This window comes from Mizuhopecten yessoensis, unplaced genomic scaffold (genome assembly GCF_002113885.1).
Source record: "Mizuhopecten yessoensis strain PY_sf001 unplaced genomic scaffold, ASM211388v2 scaffold10693, whole genome shotgun sequence".
NCBI classification, from domain to species: domain Eukaryota; kingdom Metazoa; phylum Mollusca; class Bivalvia; order Pectinida; family Pectinidae; genus Mizuhopecten; species Mizuhopecten yessoensis.
Window position 1 is genome coordinate 278,021 of NW_018408674.1, and position 16,456 is coordinate 294,476.

Genomic DNA, 16,456 nt, shown 5'->3' on the forward strand with positions numbered 1-16,456 from the left:
GTCAAACTGGATTTCGATTAGCTGTACCACCTACTTGGAGTGGTACGAACACACATGGCTAGCAGCCATAGCGTTATCACAGAAGGGCAAGAAAACTACTGGATTGTAGATTACCAATCTGACCATTGACAAAAAACACGTTTTGTTTACCCTGCTATAACGCTCAGTAACCTCAAAAGGGATAATCTGGTAGAAAATGCGGTATGCGCCTTCAAGAATAGAAGAAAAGGGAAGTAGAAAGTTTGAGGAGAACCCAAATTCACAAGAAACACATCCGCTACCCAGTACAACAAAAACAAATTTGCATGAACAAACAATGCAAAAACTGACATCATCTATTGGGAAAATGCCAATCAAATATTGACAAATCAAAGCGGAAGTAGAAACCACTATACAACAAGAATAGAGGGTATGGGAGCACAAACGAAATCACATTCAAAGTTTAATGAGAGCGAGAGCATTAACATGTACAACACAGTGTGTGTGTATAAATGATCTGTATGTTGGAAGATAACCATGTACATGTACACAAGCGACAAAACAAATATCGTAGACATCGTTCTACGGGTACATGTAACACATGCAAAATGCTGCAAAACTTCAAACTACTTAGATTATCTCCCTGTCATTCGAGAGAAAATATGATTCGATCAATACAAACATTAGACACTATTGGTTATAAATTATAGTCCTGTATTCTTATCAGCACAAACCTAGTATCTTGCTTTATTGCGTTAGGTTTAATTAAGTATTTATCAGAAACCCAGTTCAGATACGTTAAGTGCATTTGAAGAAGGATGTAAATAAAAATGGATCACACAAAAGCCGGCAACGACAAAATCAAATATCTGAATTCAATGGTTATGGCGTCAAATATTCCTTGACGTCATGATGACAATACAATCTGATTGGTCTTATATGAACAGGAAATATTGTTTAGTGCAAGAGGAAAGCAAGCGTTAATAGTATACCGTCACAATCAAAGCCACGGAAGTGTGGTCATTTAGATTGGCTTCCGTTATGTTTTCTACATGGCATATGATTATGTTAAGAAATGGTGTTTTATGATTGTGTAATTTAATAGTGTTAATTGATTTTATGACGGTTTTATGCAGTGATGTGTTATTGGGTAGTATCGTGGTGTAATGCTCTGTTTTAATGATATCGTAAATGTGAGGGTATTATTTGAGGGTTACAATGCATCGTTTTAATACGACACGTATGCATTTTTGATTGGTTGCAACAGGGTTTAATTCAATTCCATTCGTATGGAACGCGGTAGTGGTATTTTGGAGAACCTGTCATGCATACATTTGTACGAGCATACTTGGTAAAAACATTCATTAACAAAGTATTCAAGCTGATTTACGGAATGATTGAACAGTCGTTTTCCGGGATCAGTTGTTCCTCCGTATTATTGAAATACTCGAACAGTTTCTGACAGAAAATTATTGATTTATAACAGCTATCTTTGTTGGTAGAAGTATCTAAGTGTTGTTTAACAATGACGTGAACATTTTAAGGTGTTTTATGATGATTTTATATGATTGTATTATATCCTGATGTTATGTTTTCTGAGGGTTTCCCACCAGTCAATTCACATGCCAAATATCGTTACCTAGTAGTACTTAAGAAGTCTTTTTATTTAACGAAGATACTGATATATGATAATGGTATATGGCGCTTTTATACGATGGCGTCAGAGTATGCAGCTATATGCGGGCGTTATGACTATGATGATGTTGTGTGAGGATGAAACGTGGAGATGATATACAGTAGTACCGAGAACAATCTACATTTAGATGAGTACTTAAACAGTGTATAAACACGAAAGCACGTTTTACAGGTAGAAAGAACCATAAATCATTAGAATGACAATCTAGCACTTCATTGGCTGATTTCTAAGCTGTGGTATTATATTTGTAGATTTAAGAACAGTGATTAAATGAAAATCAAGAACTAGGTCAGTTCGGCAATATAATTAACTGTCCAGTAAAATAAAGGCGCGTGCTAAGGAGGATAACTCTCACTGGCTGAAAGTGTATTCAAATATAAGTGTTTCCCCCAGAACGTGAGTGTGATATATGTAGCAGTGTAAAAATAAAAGGTTTCATATGTAACAAATGCGTTATCCAGGTTTTCGGGAAGTTAACCTGAGCCTGTATGACCCCATCGGGTTGTATATTTCTAGAGTAGAAGTTATATATAGCGGGGAATATGACACTGTTGTAGCTACCATTCACAAACAGCTGTAGCTAACGGTAAAGCATGCTTTTCTCCTTATTTGCTAAAGGAACGAAAGCAAAGAAGAAAACCTTAAATGAAATGATACAATGTACGTGAATCTGTTAAAAAAACATTAGTTGCAAACAGATGAAATAACCAGCCATATATTTGCATAAAATGTCCATAAAGTCACAAGGAACTGCAACAATGTCTATCTGTTTGTTTGCACAGTCGGCGACGTCGTGGTATCTATTCACATTGCGAGTATCACCTCATAGCAGGTGAACACTGGTGTATTTTCCTCCAAGTCACTGTACCAGCTACCAGCCTGACATTATATGCCTTGAATTACTCACTGCTTTCCTATCATAAACACCAGTACTTCCAAACGCTGATTATCTGTCGTTTAGTGCTGCCGTCTGATGTGGAAGGTGGAGGTAGCTATGCCTTGGACTCTCCAGAGACGTTGGCTGGTACAATATATCGAAAGTGAAGAAACGTTGAATCTTCACATGTAAATAATTGACTACAATGAAAATATTGATCTAAATAATGTTAGTTTAACAGTTCGGTAAACCTATCAAAGAGGTATACATTAGATTCATCATGTTAGAGAACATCCATTTATAGTAACAAACTACTGATCGATGTTTATAAACGCTCCGTATATTTAAAGGAAACCATATTGATCTACACGAAAGTAAATAATTTGTACAAAAAGACAAAAGGTGTGAAACTCATCAGACATAGAAACACAAGAGGATGTCTGTTCTACACCGCAGCACGAACCCCTCGGGATCCGAACTGTTAAACCCCCGCGCAAACCAATTACTGAGCATGCTTGGCATGCATGAAATAAACAGCAAACAATTAATACGAACATTGGAATATGGTTGTTTATTATATTTTATGGTAGCAGCGATAACGATGGTTGCCTGGTATGGTAATATGACCGTTACTAGGGTAATAAATAGCACGTTTTCACTACATCATGTATTTACATATACAACATTTAGATAAACAACATTTACATATACAACATTTAAATAAACCACATTTGATATAGCGCCCTAGCTATCTAGCTATAATGAGCCACTCTAAAGCGCTTTACAATACATAGATATACTGAAATCATACAATCAATACAATTTACACATACATTAACTAATACATTCATCAATACAAGTTTGAGGAATTTGCAGAAGCCGTCTTATCAAGCACGAACTACTAGTCCTATTTCACCTGGCAAATATCTCTCCATGTGTGTATTACTGCGTGTGTGCTGGAGATGTATTGTGCTCTGTTTTACTCTGCATTTTGAAAAGTGAAAAAGGAAGAAAAGAGCACGTCAAATTGTTCGTTTATTTTCTTGTGAAACGAAAACGATTTATTTAAGATGTTTGCCACGCTGTCTAGTACAAACATCCAGTAAATAGCATAAAGACTAATGTTTGCACTTCTTGCACCCACGTAATGGTAGTTTACTGAAGTATCATAAAACCTGGTCAGGTTTTTCAGGCAATTTCCAGCCAAAAGTATGAATGGCTTTGATAGTGATAAGGACAATACCAGAAAGGTAATCCTCGGTACTGCAGGGTGTACGCTTACCACGCTCTCTGCGTAACCCCTAGAGCATTGAGGACGCAGTGACGTATGTTGGTTGTCTTGTTTGAAGTTCAACATCTGTATCCTCAATTGTCTCTAAATACTTCTGCAAACGTGATTTTTGAAGGCAATCTTGCACCATTTCTTGCCCAACAGAATTTTTAAATATTTGTACATTTATCTATATTTTTCTCACCCCCCCCCCACNCAATATTGTTCATGAGGGAAATACCAATAATATAACAATAGTAGATTATCAATAATATCTAGATTGTTAGCATGCCAAATAATAAATTAAATCAAAATTATGGCTTAAGTTCACTGTCGAAATTCCATCAAAGGGTGTTGTTCGTTTTCTTTCGTTTCAGCATTCAAGAACTGCATTTTGCAGCATCTTACATAAATGTTCAATTTCAAATGGTGTGTAGCTGTAGTCTTGTACATGTATCACAGCGGTTCAACAATACAATATCATTGGCTAGCCATTGGATACATTTCTAACGGTCTAGGAGCTTAAACCTGTGATATCGCAACAAACATAATACATAAATTGAAGCCTGAACTCCCCCAAAGGTTTCCAGTGATCAATTCCTGTGACTGCTTTCAATGACAGACTGTTTGTACCAAATATGTAGTCTAGACGGGTGTGTTATAGGAGTCATCGCTTCTACGTACGATGTCCACAGCATTGAATACCGCCTTATCGTGTCAAACCCAGACGACCTTGAGTAAGATCATGCGAACGGTTTCTATTTGTGGATATAAAAGCAGATATAAATAAACACACGCTGTAGTCAATATGTTTTTGTGTAAAATCTTTTAATGAATGACTTGCATGTGTGGACTAGTGACAGCGAATTACAATCACAATTTTGCAGATGAAACCGGCAAAGAAATTATGTAGTGTTACCATTGGTTTTTTTTACCCATATCTTAGTTCCACCATTGATATATAATATGTTTTACCCATATCTTTCATATAAATCAAACAAGGATTATTTTGGAAGAAAACTTTTTCTAATATGGCAATTCAAAATTATTATTTTTTAATATATATTATGACGTTTTCTCTACTGGTTAATTTATTGGATTAAAACATGTAGTTGATGACTTATGTCAATATCAGTCAACTGTTTTAAGGATCCCCGTGCCACTGCAGACCAAACAATAGAGAATTGCACTGTAGGTTTTCCATTCGGCTAACCTCGGCTCATTCCGGGACCCTTATGTGAAGGTACGGAATCAGCCGAGTTGTGACGAGTGTAGGTCCCGGTAAATACCGTTACCGACCCAGGTTTTTGTTTTGGATATAAGCGTAGCGCGACTGAACCAGAGTTCTACCGCTGATAAGGTAGCGCAGTTACTTAGAACGACAGTATAATGATCTCACTTTTGCCCTATAGTTGAGCGTTCGCCCCTGTGAGAAAGGCTTTGGGTTCTGTCCCCTGGCCGAGACATATACCAGAGTCTGTAAATATGGTAGTTTCTACTCCTGCTTAACGCTTAGCAATTTTGGTTCACCCGTTGTCAGTATAATGCTTTCTCAAGGAGTCAAACACGAACATATCACAGCCTCCCAAAACACACACGCATACACTACACGCATGCATCTTGCACACAGGGGAGGCCGTCCTTAAATTACCATAGCTGTTGATAGGATGTTAAACAATACTAAACCAAACAATTAGTTAACAATGCTTGGAAACAAACAACAGTCTTGGTGCTCTTTGAGAAAAGTTGTACCGGAAAATCCCGTAGTGCATGTTTATCTGAACAGATCGTTGACCATATTTCTGCTCAAACTAATCTTGCACGTGACTTGACGTATCAAAATGACAGTTTTATTGGTGGATCGTTATTACTACCTGTACACAATGAGGAGTGGTTTCTCATAAATTAACGTGTCGCTGTTATTGTTATGATTTGTTTTAGAAATCTGAAGTCGTACGGCATCTGTTTTTGTAATGCTGTCTCGTCAACAATAAAACTGTTGTGTGACATCAAGTGTATATCGCTGTTTTAATATTAAGCCTACGTGACAATGTCCTCGTATTCTTCATATAACTTAAGTAGAAGAGATAGAAGGTTGAGATCACACTGTCTCACTCCCAAGGGGGTGAATGATTATTTTTGTCTTACCCAGTTTACCCTCTTTGGTATTTTATATAGACGTTACATCAATGCAAGACAATGTGATGTGATGCGGCTGAATTGTCGACGTAACGTCATTGTATTGTTGCCATGACGTCATTGTATTGTTGCCCCGACGTCATGGTATTTTTGCTATGACGTCATACAACTGTTGAGAACGTGCAAAGAACACGTGTAGCGTGTCTGAACCCTAGGATAAGAAAATGGTGGATATCCCTGTCCAGGGTAAGAGCCGGTTTGACGGTATTGACATGACAATGTCTATATCTTTACATTTTAGGAAAGTCTTTACATAAAGTAATAGACAAATAAAAGTCAGTATTATAATTACAAGATATCAATTTTCAAATACAATCATTAAACATTTGTCTTTCTTTCTCGAAAACAATCATGAGTTGTCAGCTCGTTCCGAAATACAGTTCTGGGATATTATCAGAATGCTTAATAGCACCCGGAAAATATAACAATAACTCTGCAATATCCTACCGTTTGATAATGAAAGCAAATAAATTATAAAAGGAACCGATAGGGCCGTTCAGCTTACATTAATGTTTTTTGTTATTTTTGCCATATACTGGCCGTCGGTCGGTGTTTTTTCTCCGGGAACTCCGGCTTTCCTCCACCACCAAAACCGGGCACGTCCTTAAATGACCATAGCTCTTGTTAATAGGACGTACCATTGAAACCAACAAACAAAGTTGTTTTCCTAACCTCTCGGATTGTGGAGTTTAGTGAATGTCCCAAAGAACTATGTACTTACAAAACATGCTTTGATGTGTTATTTTTGTGATTCCTTATTTTTGGAAAAAAATCGATTAACACTACAATAAAACCAGTGTTCAAATTCATGCACAGCTATCGATTTGCTCAACTTCGCCGACACGACAGGTTCTCAGCCGTTTCTGCGTGATTACGTAGTATACAATTACATATTTTACAGCATGTGTTGACGTCATTCTTGTTTGTGTATTGAAGTGTTTCGTATAACCACAAACCGCATTCATTGATAAGATGTGCCGCACGTTTCAGTATAAAAAGAAAGAATGCTTTTGAATCAAATACAGATTTCAAACTGCTGGCCTACTTGTTTATGTGGCGTTGTCACGGGGGATGTATCGATCGACGTTTGACGCTGATTTGGTTCAACAGATTGACGTGATGTCTTCGACCTATATATTTCTTGTCGCCAGTAAACTTCCATTTGCGACATTTTATGACCTATATATAAACACCCACCCACAAGTCTGGAAATAGGGGGAGTTATCGCTTCATATAAGTACGATCTCAACAAATCTGAAAATAGAGGCAATTAAGTCTAAATAAAGAGTTTTGTTTTACAAATCTGAGAAGATTGGGAGTTATTTCCGAATGTAAAGTACGGCCTCGACAAATCTAAAAATAGAGGCAAAGAACTCGAAATATATAGTACTACCTTTGCAAATCTTACAATATAAAAAACTATTTTTCCTAATGTGAATTTCTATCTCGACAAATGTGAAAATAGAAGCAAAGAACTGGAAGTATAAAGTACTACATTTATGAAAGTTGGGAAAATAAGGGGAAGTGTCTCTTAACATCAGGTATCGCCTTTACAAGTAGAGGAAACTATCTATAAATGTCAGGTACAACGTCTACCATTGAAATTAAAAACAAATAACAAATAACCCATTACAGGAAGAAAAACCGAAATTAAATCTCGAGTTTAAGGAGCTGAAAAACTTTTTCGCAGATCTATGTCTTTTGTATTATGTATAATGTATGATGGGAGGACAACCGATTTGTCGGTGCATTGCGTTGCTTATTAATTGTGTACGTAAGTTAATTATGCTTCTTAGTGTTAATCTCTAAATTGATTTTCAATAGAAATGAAAGTAACATTTTGGTTTGTTTTTACTGTTTTTCAGACTGCGTATAGAAAGTGGCTATGCTCATTACATATAGACTACTATCACCCGTGCTACTACGATAGAGACACACCAGTCCCACCCTGTCCAGACACGTGTATGGAGGTAGAGCGCAAGTGCCCATTTTTTCGTCCAAATACGTCCTACGCTCAAGCAGGAGACCCTAGCTTTATATGCAAAGGTATGTATATTTACAGTAATATTGGATAATATTGAAAAACCAGCCTATTCAATGATTACCCGTTGAATACCCTTAAACAGTATACGAGTATTGCAGTGTGCAGCACAAAATTAAAACATCGGTTTATTCTGCCATATAAGTGGAATATATACGATTTTCAAATGTCAAACCATTAATATTTTTTAATATTATTTCAAAAAAAGTAAAACGACGAAAATTTTACTGCATCAATAAAGTGCAGGAATTGGTAGCGTAATATTTGACGTCACTCTTAACAACATCACTGGGCGCCATTTTGAATGCTCAGTGCAATTCTACCGTTTGCTGATTGTATTTGGTAAGATTTTCTTATGAAAAACCATATCAATTCTGTAGTTAGGTAAAAAAATGTTTAGCGTATATAGCAATGGTTTACCAAGACCACCACTTATTCTACCGTCGCTTTTTCTGCAAATGAAACTGAAAATCTACAGTTTTTAACGCAGTGAATAAAAAGTATCATTTTGAGTAGTCAATAATTAAAGTGACCTCTTTACAAATGAAGATATAAAATGTATCGTAGCTCAATGCAGTGAAGATATAAGTTTTTACCAAATTGATTATCCCTTATATATCCCTTGTAAAAATGACCTCTTTACAGATGAAGATATAAAACGTATCGTAGCTAAATGCAGTGAAGATATAAGTTTTTACCAAATTGACTATCCCTTATATATCCCTTGTAAAAATGTAATAAAGATATTTACTTAGTGCAAATCATTATATTTTTTCGAGATGTTAAAGGTTGCGATATTTCGTGTATTTTATTGATTCTATAGAAATGGTTAACTGCGTGGAAGTAGCATATTGTCATTAGCGAATTCACACCTACTGGCATATTGTCATTAGCGAATTCACACCTACTGGCATATTGTCATTAGCGAATTCACACCTACTGGCATATTTCGAGAAACAAAGTACATTAGTACACACAGGAATAAAGTAATTAACGATATTAGTTTCAACGAATTATGTACTGTGACATATGTAATTGATCTGTCTTGTATTCTATATTTAATATATCCATCCGTTCTTCGTGTTAATCTGTTACAAAGATATCATACATTTTATATTTGTTCAATCTACAATATCACCAATCATAATTTAAAACAATTTGCAAAAAAATATATCAAGATTGACATCAAGTCGGCATCAAAATAGATCTAGTTAAGTTCGTGGTATAGTATACACTGTAAATATTCTTTATAAAATTAAACATATGACGAATCAATATAATGAACACCTTTCAGAAAAAGTAGATCCAGATTAAAATTACTTCTGCATACAAAAGTATTTACTCATTTTCGATATTGTATACGATACAATACTGATTAAAAAGTTAAATTTATGTACATTAAAAACCCCCATCTCTTTTTGTATCTAGAATTCATGTATACAACACTAAAAAGAACCACACCATTGTCGCGATCAAATTAATGCTGACATATACAACATCATTGTTTCGATTTATTGAGAAGAAGCACCATTCTCTGGATCAAATTACTGTTTACAACAACCAGAAACAACAATACTGTCTGGATCAAATAACTGTATACAACATTTGGAAACAACATTACTCCCCTTGATCTAATATTATATATACAACACCCAAAACAACATTACTCCCCTTGATCTAATATTATGTAAACAACAACCAGAAACAACATTGCTCCCCTTGATCTAATATTATGTATACAACACCCAGAAACAACATTGCTCCCCTGGATCTAATATTATGTATACACCACCCAGAAACAGCATTACTCCCCTTGATCTAATATTATGTATACAACACCCAGAAACAACATTACTCCCCTGGATCTAATATAATGTATACAACACCCAGAAACAACATTACTCCCCTTGATCTGATATTATGTATACAGCACCCAGATATAACATTACTCCCCTTGATCTGATATTATGTATACAGCACCCAGAAACAACATTACTCCCCTGGATCTAATATTATGTATACAACACCCAGAAACAACATTACTCCCCTTGATCTGATATTATGTATACAGCACCCAGATATAACATTACTCCCCTTGATCTAATATTATGTATACAACACCCAGAAACAACATTACTCCCCTTGATCTAATATTATGTATACAACACCCAGAAACAACATTACTCCCCTTGATCTAATATTATGTATACAGCACCCAGATATAACATTACTCCCCTGGATCTAATATTATGTATACAACACCCAGATATAACATTGCTCCCCTGGATCTAATATTATGTATACAACACCCAGAAATAACATTGCTCCCCTGGATCTAATATTATGTATACAACACCCAGAAACAACATTACTCCCCTGGATCTAATATTATGTATACAACACCCAGAAACAACATTGCTCCCCTGGATCTAATATTATGTATACAGCACCCAGATATAACATTGCTCCCCTGGATCTAATATTATGTATACAACACTCAGAAACAACATTGCTCCCCTGGATCTAATATTATGTATACAACACCCAGAAACAACATTGCTCCCCTGGATCTAATATTATGTATACAACACCCAGAAACAACATTGCTCCCCTGGATCTAATATTATGTATACAACACCCAGAAACAACATTGCTCCCCTGGATCTAATATTATGTATACAACACCCAGAAACAACATTGCTCCCCTGGATCTAATATTATGTATACAACACCCAGAAACAACATTGCTCCCCTGGATCTAATATTATGTATACAACACCCAGAAACAACATTGCTCCCCTGGATCTAATATTATGTATACAACACCCAGAAACAACATTGCTCCCCTGGATCTAATATTATGTATACAACACCCAGAAACAACATTGCTCCCCTGGATCTAATATTATGTATACAACACCCAGAAACAACATTGCTCCCCTGGATCTAATATTATGTATACAACACCCAGAAACAACATTGCTCCCCTGGATCTAATATTATGTATACAACACCCAGAAACAACATTGCTCCCCTGGATCTAATATTATGTATACAACACCCAGAAACAACATTGCTCCCCTGGATCTAATATTATGTATACAACACCCAGAAACAACATTGCTCCCCTGGATCTAATATTATGTATACAACACCCAGAAACAACATTGCTCCCCTGGATCTAATATTATGTATACAACACCCAGAAACAACATTGCTCCCCTGGATCTAATATTATGTATACAACACCCAGAAACAACATTGCTCCCCTGGATCTAATATTATGTATACAACACCCAGAAACAACATTGCTCCCCTGGATCTAATATTATGTATACAACACCCAGAAACAACATTGCTCCCCTGGATCTAATATTATGTATACAACACCCAGAAACAACATTACTCCCCTGGATCTAATATTATGTATACAACACCCAGAAACAACATTGCTCCCCTGGATCTAATATTATGTATACAACACCCAGATATAACATTGCTCCCCTGGATCTAATATTATGTATACAACACCCAGAAACAACATTGCTCCCCTGGATCTAATATTATGTATACAACACCCAGAAACAACATTGCTCCCCTGGATCTAATATTATGTATACAACACCCAGAAACAACATTGCTCCCCTGGATCTAATATTATGTATACAACACCCAGAAACAACATTGCTCCCCTGGATCTAATATTATGTATACAACACCCAGAAACAACATTACTCCCCTGGATCTAATATTATGTATACAACACCCAGAAACAACATTGCTCCCCTGGATCTAATATTATGTATACAACACCCAGAAACAACATTGCTCCCCTGGATCTAATATTATGTATACAACACCCAGAAACAACATTGCTCCCCTGGATCTAATATTATGTATACAACACCCAGAAACAACATTGCTCCCCTGGATCTAATATTATGTATACAACACCCAGAAACAACATTACTCCCCTGGATCTAATATTATGTATACAACACCCAGAAACAACATTGCTCCCCTGGATCTAATATTATGTATACAACACCCAGAAACAACATTGCTCCCCTGGATCTAATATTATGTATACAACACCCAGAAACAACATTGCTCCCCTGGATCTAATATTATGTATACAACACCCAGAAACAACATTGCTCCCCTGGATCTAATATTATGTATACAACACCCAGAAACAACATTGCTCCCCTGGATCTAATATTATGTATACAACACCCAGAAACAACATTGCTCCCCTGGATCTAATATTATGTATACAACACCCAGAAACAACATTGCTCCCCTGGATCTAATATTATGTATACAACACCCAGAAACAACATTGCTCCCCTGGATCTAATATTATGTATACAACACCCAGAAACAACATTGCTCCCCTGGATCTAATATTATGTATACAACACCCAGAAACAACATTGCTCCCCTGGATCTAATATTATGTATACAACACCCAGAAACAACATTACTCCCCTGGATCTAATATTATGTATACAACACCCAGAAACAACATTGCTCCCCTGGATCTAATATTATGTATACAACACCCAGAAACAACATTACTCCCCTGGATCTAATATTATGTATACAACACCCAGAAACAACATTGCTCCCCTGGATCTAATATTATGTATACAACACCCAGAAACAACATTACTCCCCTGGATCTAATATTATGTATACAACACCCAGAAACAACATTGCTCCCCTGGATCTAATATTATGTATACAACACCCAGAAACAACATTACTCCCCTGGATCTAATATTATGTATACAACACCCAGAAACAACATTGCTCCCCTGGATCTAATATTATGTATACAACACCCAGAAACAACATTACTCCCCTGGATCTAATATTATGTATACAACACCCAGATATAACATTACTCCCCTGGATCTAATATTATGTATACAACACCCAGATATAACATTGCTCCCCTGGATCTAATATTATGTATACAACACCCAGAAACAACATTGCTCCCCTGGATCTAATATTATGTATACAACACCCAGAAACAACATTGCTCCCCTGGATCTAATATTATGTATACAACACCCAGAAACAACATTGCTCCCCTGGATCTAATATTATGTATACAACACCCAGAAACAACATTGCTCCCCTGGATCTAATATTATGTATACAACACCCAGAAACAACATTGCTCCCCTGGATCTAATATTATGTATACAACACCCAGAAACAACATTGCTCCCCTGGATCTAATATTATGTATACAACACCCAGAAACAACATTGCTCCCCTGGATCTAATATTATGTATACAACACCCAGATATAACATTGCTCCCCTGGATCTAATATTATGTATACAACACCCAGAAACAACATTGCTCCCCTGGATCTAATATTATGTATACAACACCCAGAAATAACATTGCTCCCCTGGATCTAATATTATGTATACAACACCCAGATATAACATTGCTCCCCTGGATCTAATATTATGTATACAACACCCAGAAACAACATTGCTCCCCTGGATCTAATATTATGTATACAGCACCCAGATATAACATTCCTCCCCTTGATCTAATATTATGTATACAACACTCAGAAACAGCATTCCTCCCCTTGATCTAATATTATGTATACAACACTCAGAAACAGCATTCCTCCCCTTGATCTAATATTATGTATACAACACTCAGAAACAGCATTCCTCCCCTTGATCTAATATTATGTATACAACACTCAGAAACAGCATTCCTCCCCTTGATCTAATATTATGTATACAACACTCAGAAACAGCATTCCTCCCCTTGATCTAATATTATGTATACAACACTCAGAAACAGCATTCCTCCCCTTGATCTAATATTATGTATACAACACTCAGAAACAGCATTCCTCCCCTTGATCTAATATTATGTATACAACACTCAGAAACAGCATTCCTCCCCTTGATCTAATATTATGTATACAACACTCAGAAACAGCATTCCTCCCCTTGATCTAATATTATGTATACAACACCCAGATATAACATTCCTCCCCTTGATCTAATATTATGTATACAGCACCCAGATATAACATTACTTCCCTTGGATCTAATATTATGTATACAACACTCAGAAACAGCATTCCTCCCCTTGATCTAATATGATGTATACAACACCCAGAAACAACATTACTCCCCTTGATCTAATATTATATATACAACACCCAGAAACAACATTGCTCCCCTGGATCTAATATTATGTATACACCACCCAGAAACAACATTACTCCCCTTGATCTGATATTATGTATACAGCACCCAGATATAACATTACTCCCCTGGATCTAATATTATGTATACAACACCCAGAAACAACATTACTCCCCTTGATCTGATATTATGTATACAGCACCCAGATATAACATTGCTCCCCTTGATCTAATATAATGTATACAACACCCAGAAACAACATTACTCCCCTTGATCTAATATTATGTATACAACACCCAGATAAAACATTACTCCCCTGGATCTAATATTATGTATACAACACCCAGATATATCATTGCTCCCCTTGATCTAATATTATGTATACAACACTCAGAAACAACATTACTCCCCTGGATCTAATATTATGTATACAACACCCAGAAACAACATTGCTCCCCTTGATCTAATATTATGTATACAACACTTAATCTAATACGTGTATACAACACTCAGAAACAGCACGACTCTCTGCATCTATTACATGTATAAAACACTAAAACAACAACACTGCTCTATAAACCTACTACAGAAATACAGCACTCGTTGGTCAACACCACTTCCTATTGTTATATACCGTCTATTGTTTAAGTCGTGGTTGTCATAGTAACTCAAACATCATGTTTACATTAATATTGCTGAGATGCTTGTGGCAATGAATGAAATTGTTGATCTCATGTTTGCTTACCTCGCCTTTTATATTATCGATTATTTCCAATATCAAATACAGGTGAGGTGCTTTATTGTTTACAGGTACCTGACTGTTGTTGTATGATGAAAGCTGTGTGAGATGTTCCATGTATTCGTGCTATTAATAGCAGCGTGCTGACTTTATCTATATTCGTTAAAATTTACTGTTAATTTGAAAAATAATCCAAAAACGCATCCTGGCAGGTACATATAGTACAAAAATAAGTGTTAAACGTATTACAAGAAAACACTTTAGGCATACGGAAATAAATATAAAATACTAAATGTATAAGTAAAGGGTAGGGTGGACGGTTAATAAACACACAAGCAAATTTGCCGCTCCGGTACTACTTAAGTAGTCTCCAGTATATGATTGTTTCAAACTTGAGTCTGTAACAAATTTCTATCGACACAGTTGAGTACAACGTGTTGGTGAATTCATAGCTCATTTTAGGTCATACAACTACTAGCTAGAAAATAAACAGACCTAAAACTAATTAAAGAATTGGTAAATACTTGTTTAAGGATTTATCAGAATTTCTACACAAAGTATGATCAAAACAGTATTTAAAACACAGAGTTGTGGTGATTTATCTATGTATATCTATTAATAATCAGCTAAGACCTACTTTGACAATCTATTCATTTAACTGCATATACATATACTAGAGTTGAATAAAACTTAGCTCACATAGGACAAAGGGAGGTTACTCTAAAACCAGAAAATACTTTTGAACCATACCATGATAATCAACAGCTCTCATGTTCAAAGGTCATTATCGAAACTTCTTCGTAAACATTGACTACCCATATTTAGAAATGTTCTTCCGATAATAATTGATTAGGCTCAATTTGAATAAAAAAAAAATGTTTTTAATTCTTTAAAATAAAGAAGCACTTAAAATAATATGTCCATTTCTACATGTCTTAAACATTTTGAAATCCAATCATATGTAAAAACCACTCGTACAAATACTCCTATCACTCTCAAAAGCGGATCTGTTTCTGTGCTTGATACCCTATCCACGCTTCATATTACAATATTTACATTTGCATGGCATTGTCACTATATAGCCTCTTTGAGAGCTGTGTCGTTGAAGGGACTTTAATTACCATGCCGCACGAGACATAATTACCATGCCGCACGAGACACAATTCTTAGCGTATTAATTACAACACTGCCCGGAACTACAATATCCAATGTAAATAAACATGACGGCTGCTGAAATATCGCTGGGCATTGTGAGATTTGATAATGTCATTGTAACTTAATGTGCAAAATAAAAAAAAACAAAAAAAAAACAACACTTTTATTACAACGAAAACAAGACCAAGGTCTGCAATATCGTACAAAATGCACATCGGTTGAAAACACCAATACCGGCAATGGAAACAATTTTAACGCTCATGCAATTTATCAGAAATATCGTCTGTTACACTGCACTGATCA

At 35.8% G+C, this 16,456-nt stretch overlaps 1 protein-coding gene across 1 annotated transcript in view; it reads left to right on the forward strand.

The window, feature by feature from the left end:
• The window catches only part of LOC110461864 (transmembrane protein FAM155A-like), a 110,501-nt gene that overhangs the window by 88,228 nt on the left and 5,817 nt on the right, over positions 1 to 16,456 (forward strand). The window contains exon 2 of the mRNA XM_021515586.1: positions 7,887 to 8,067. Within this exon, the coding sequence (XP_021371261.1) occupies positions 7,887 to 8,067 (181 nt within the window). The remainder of the gene's footprint in view (positions 1 to 7,886; positions 8,068 to 16,456) is intronic.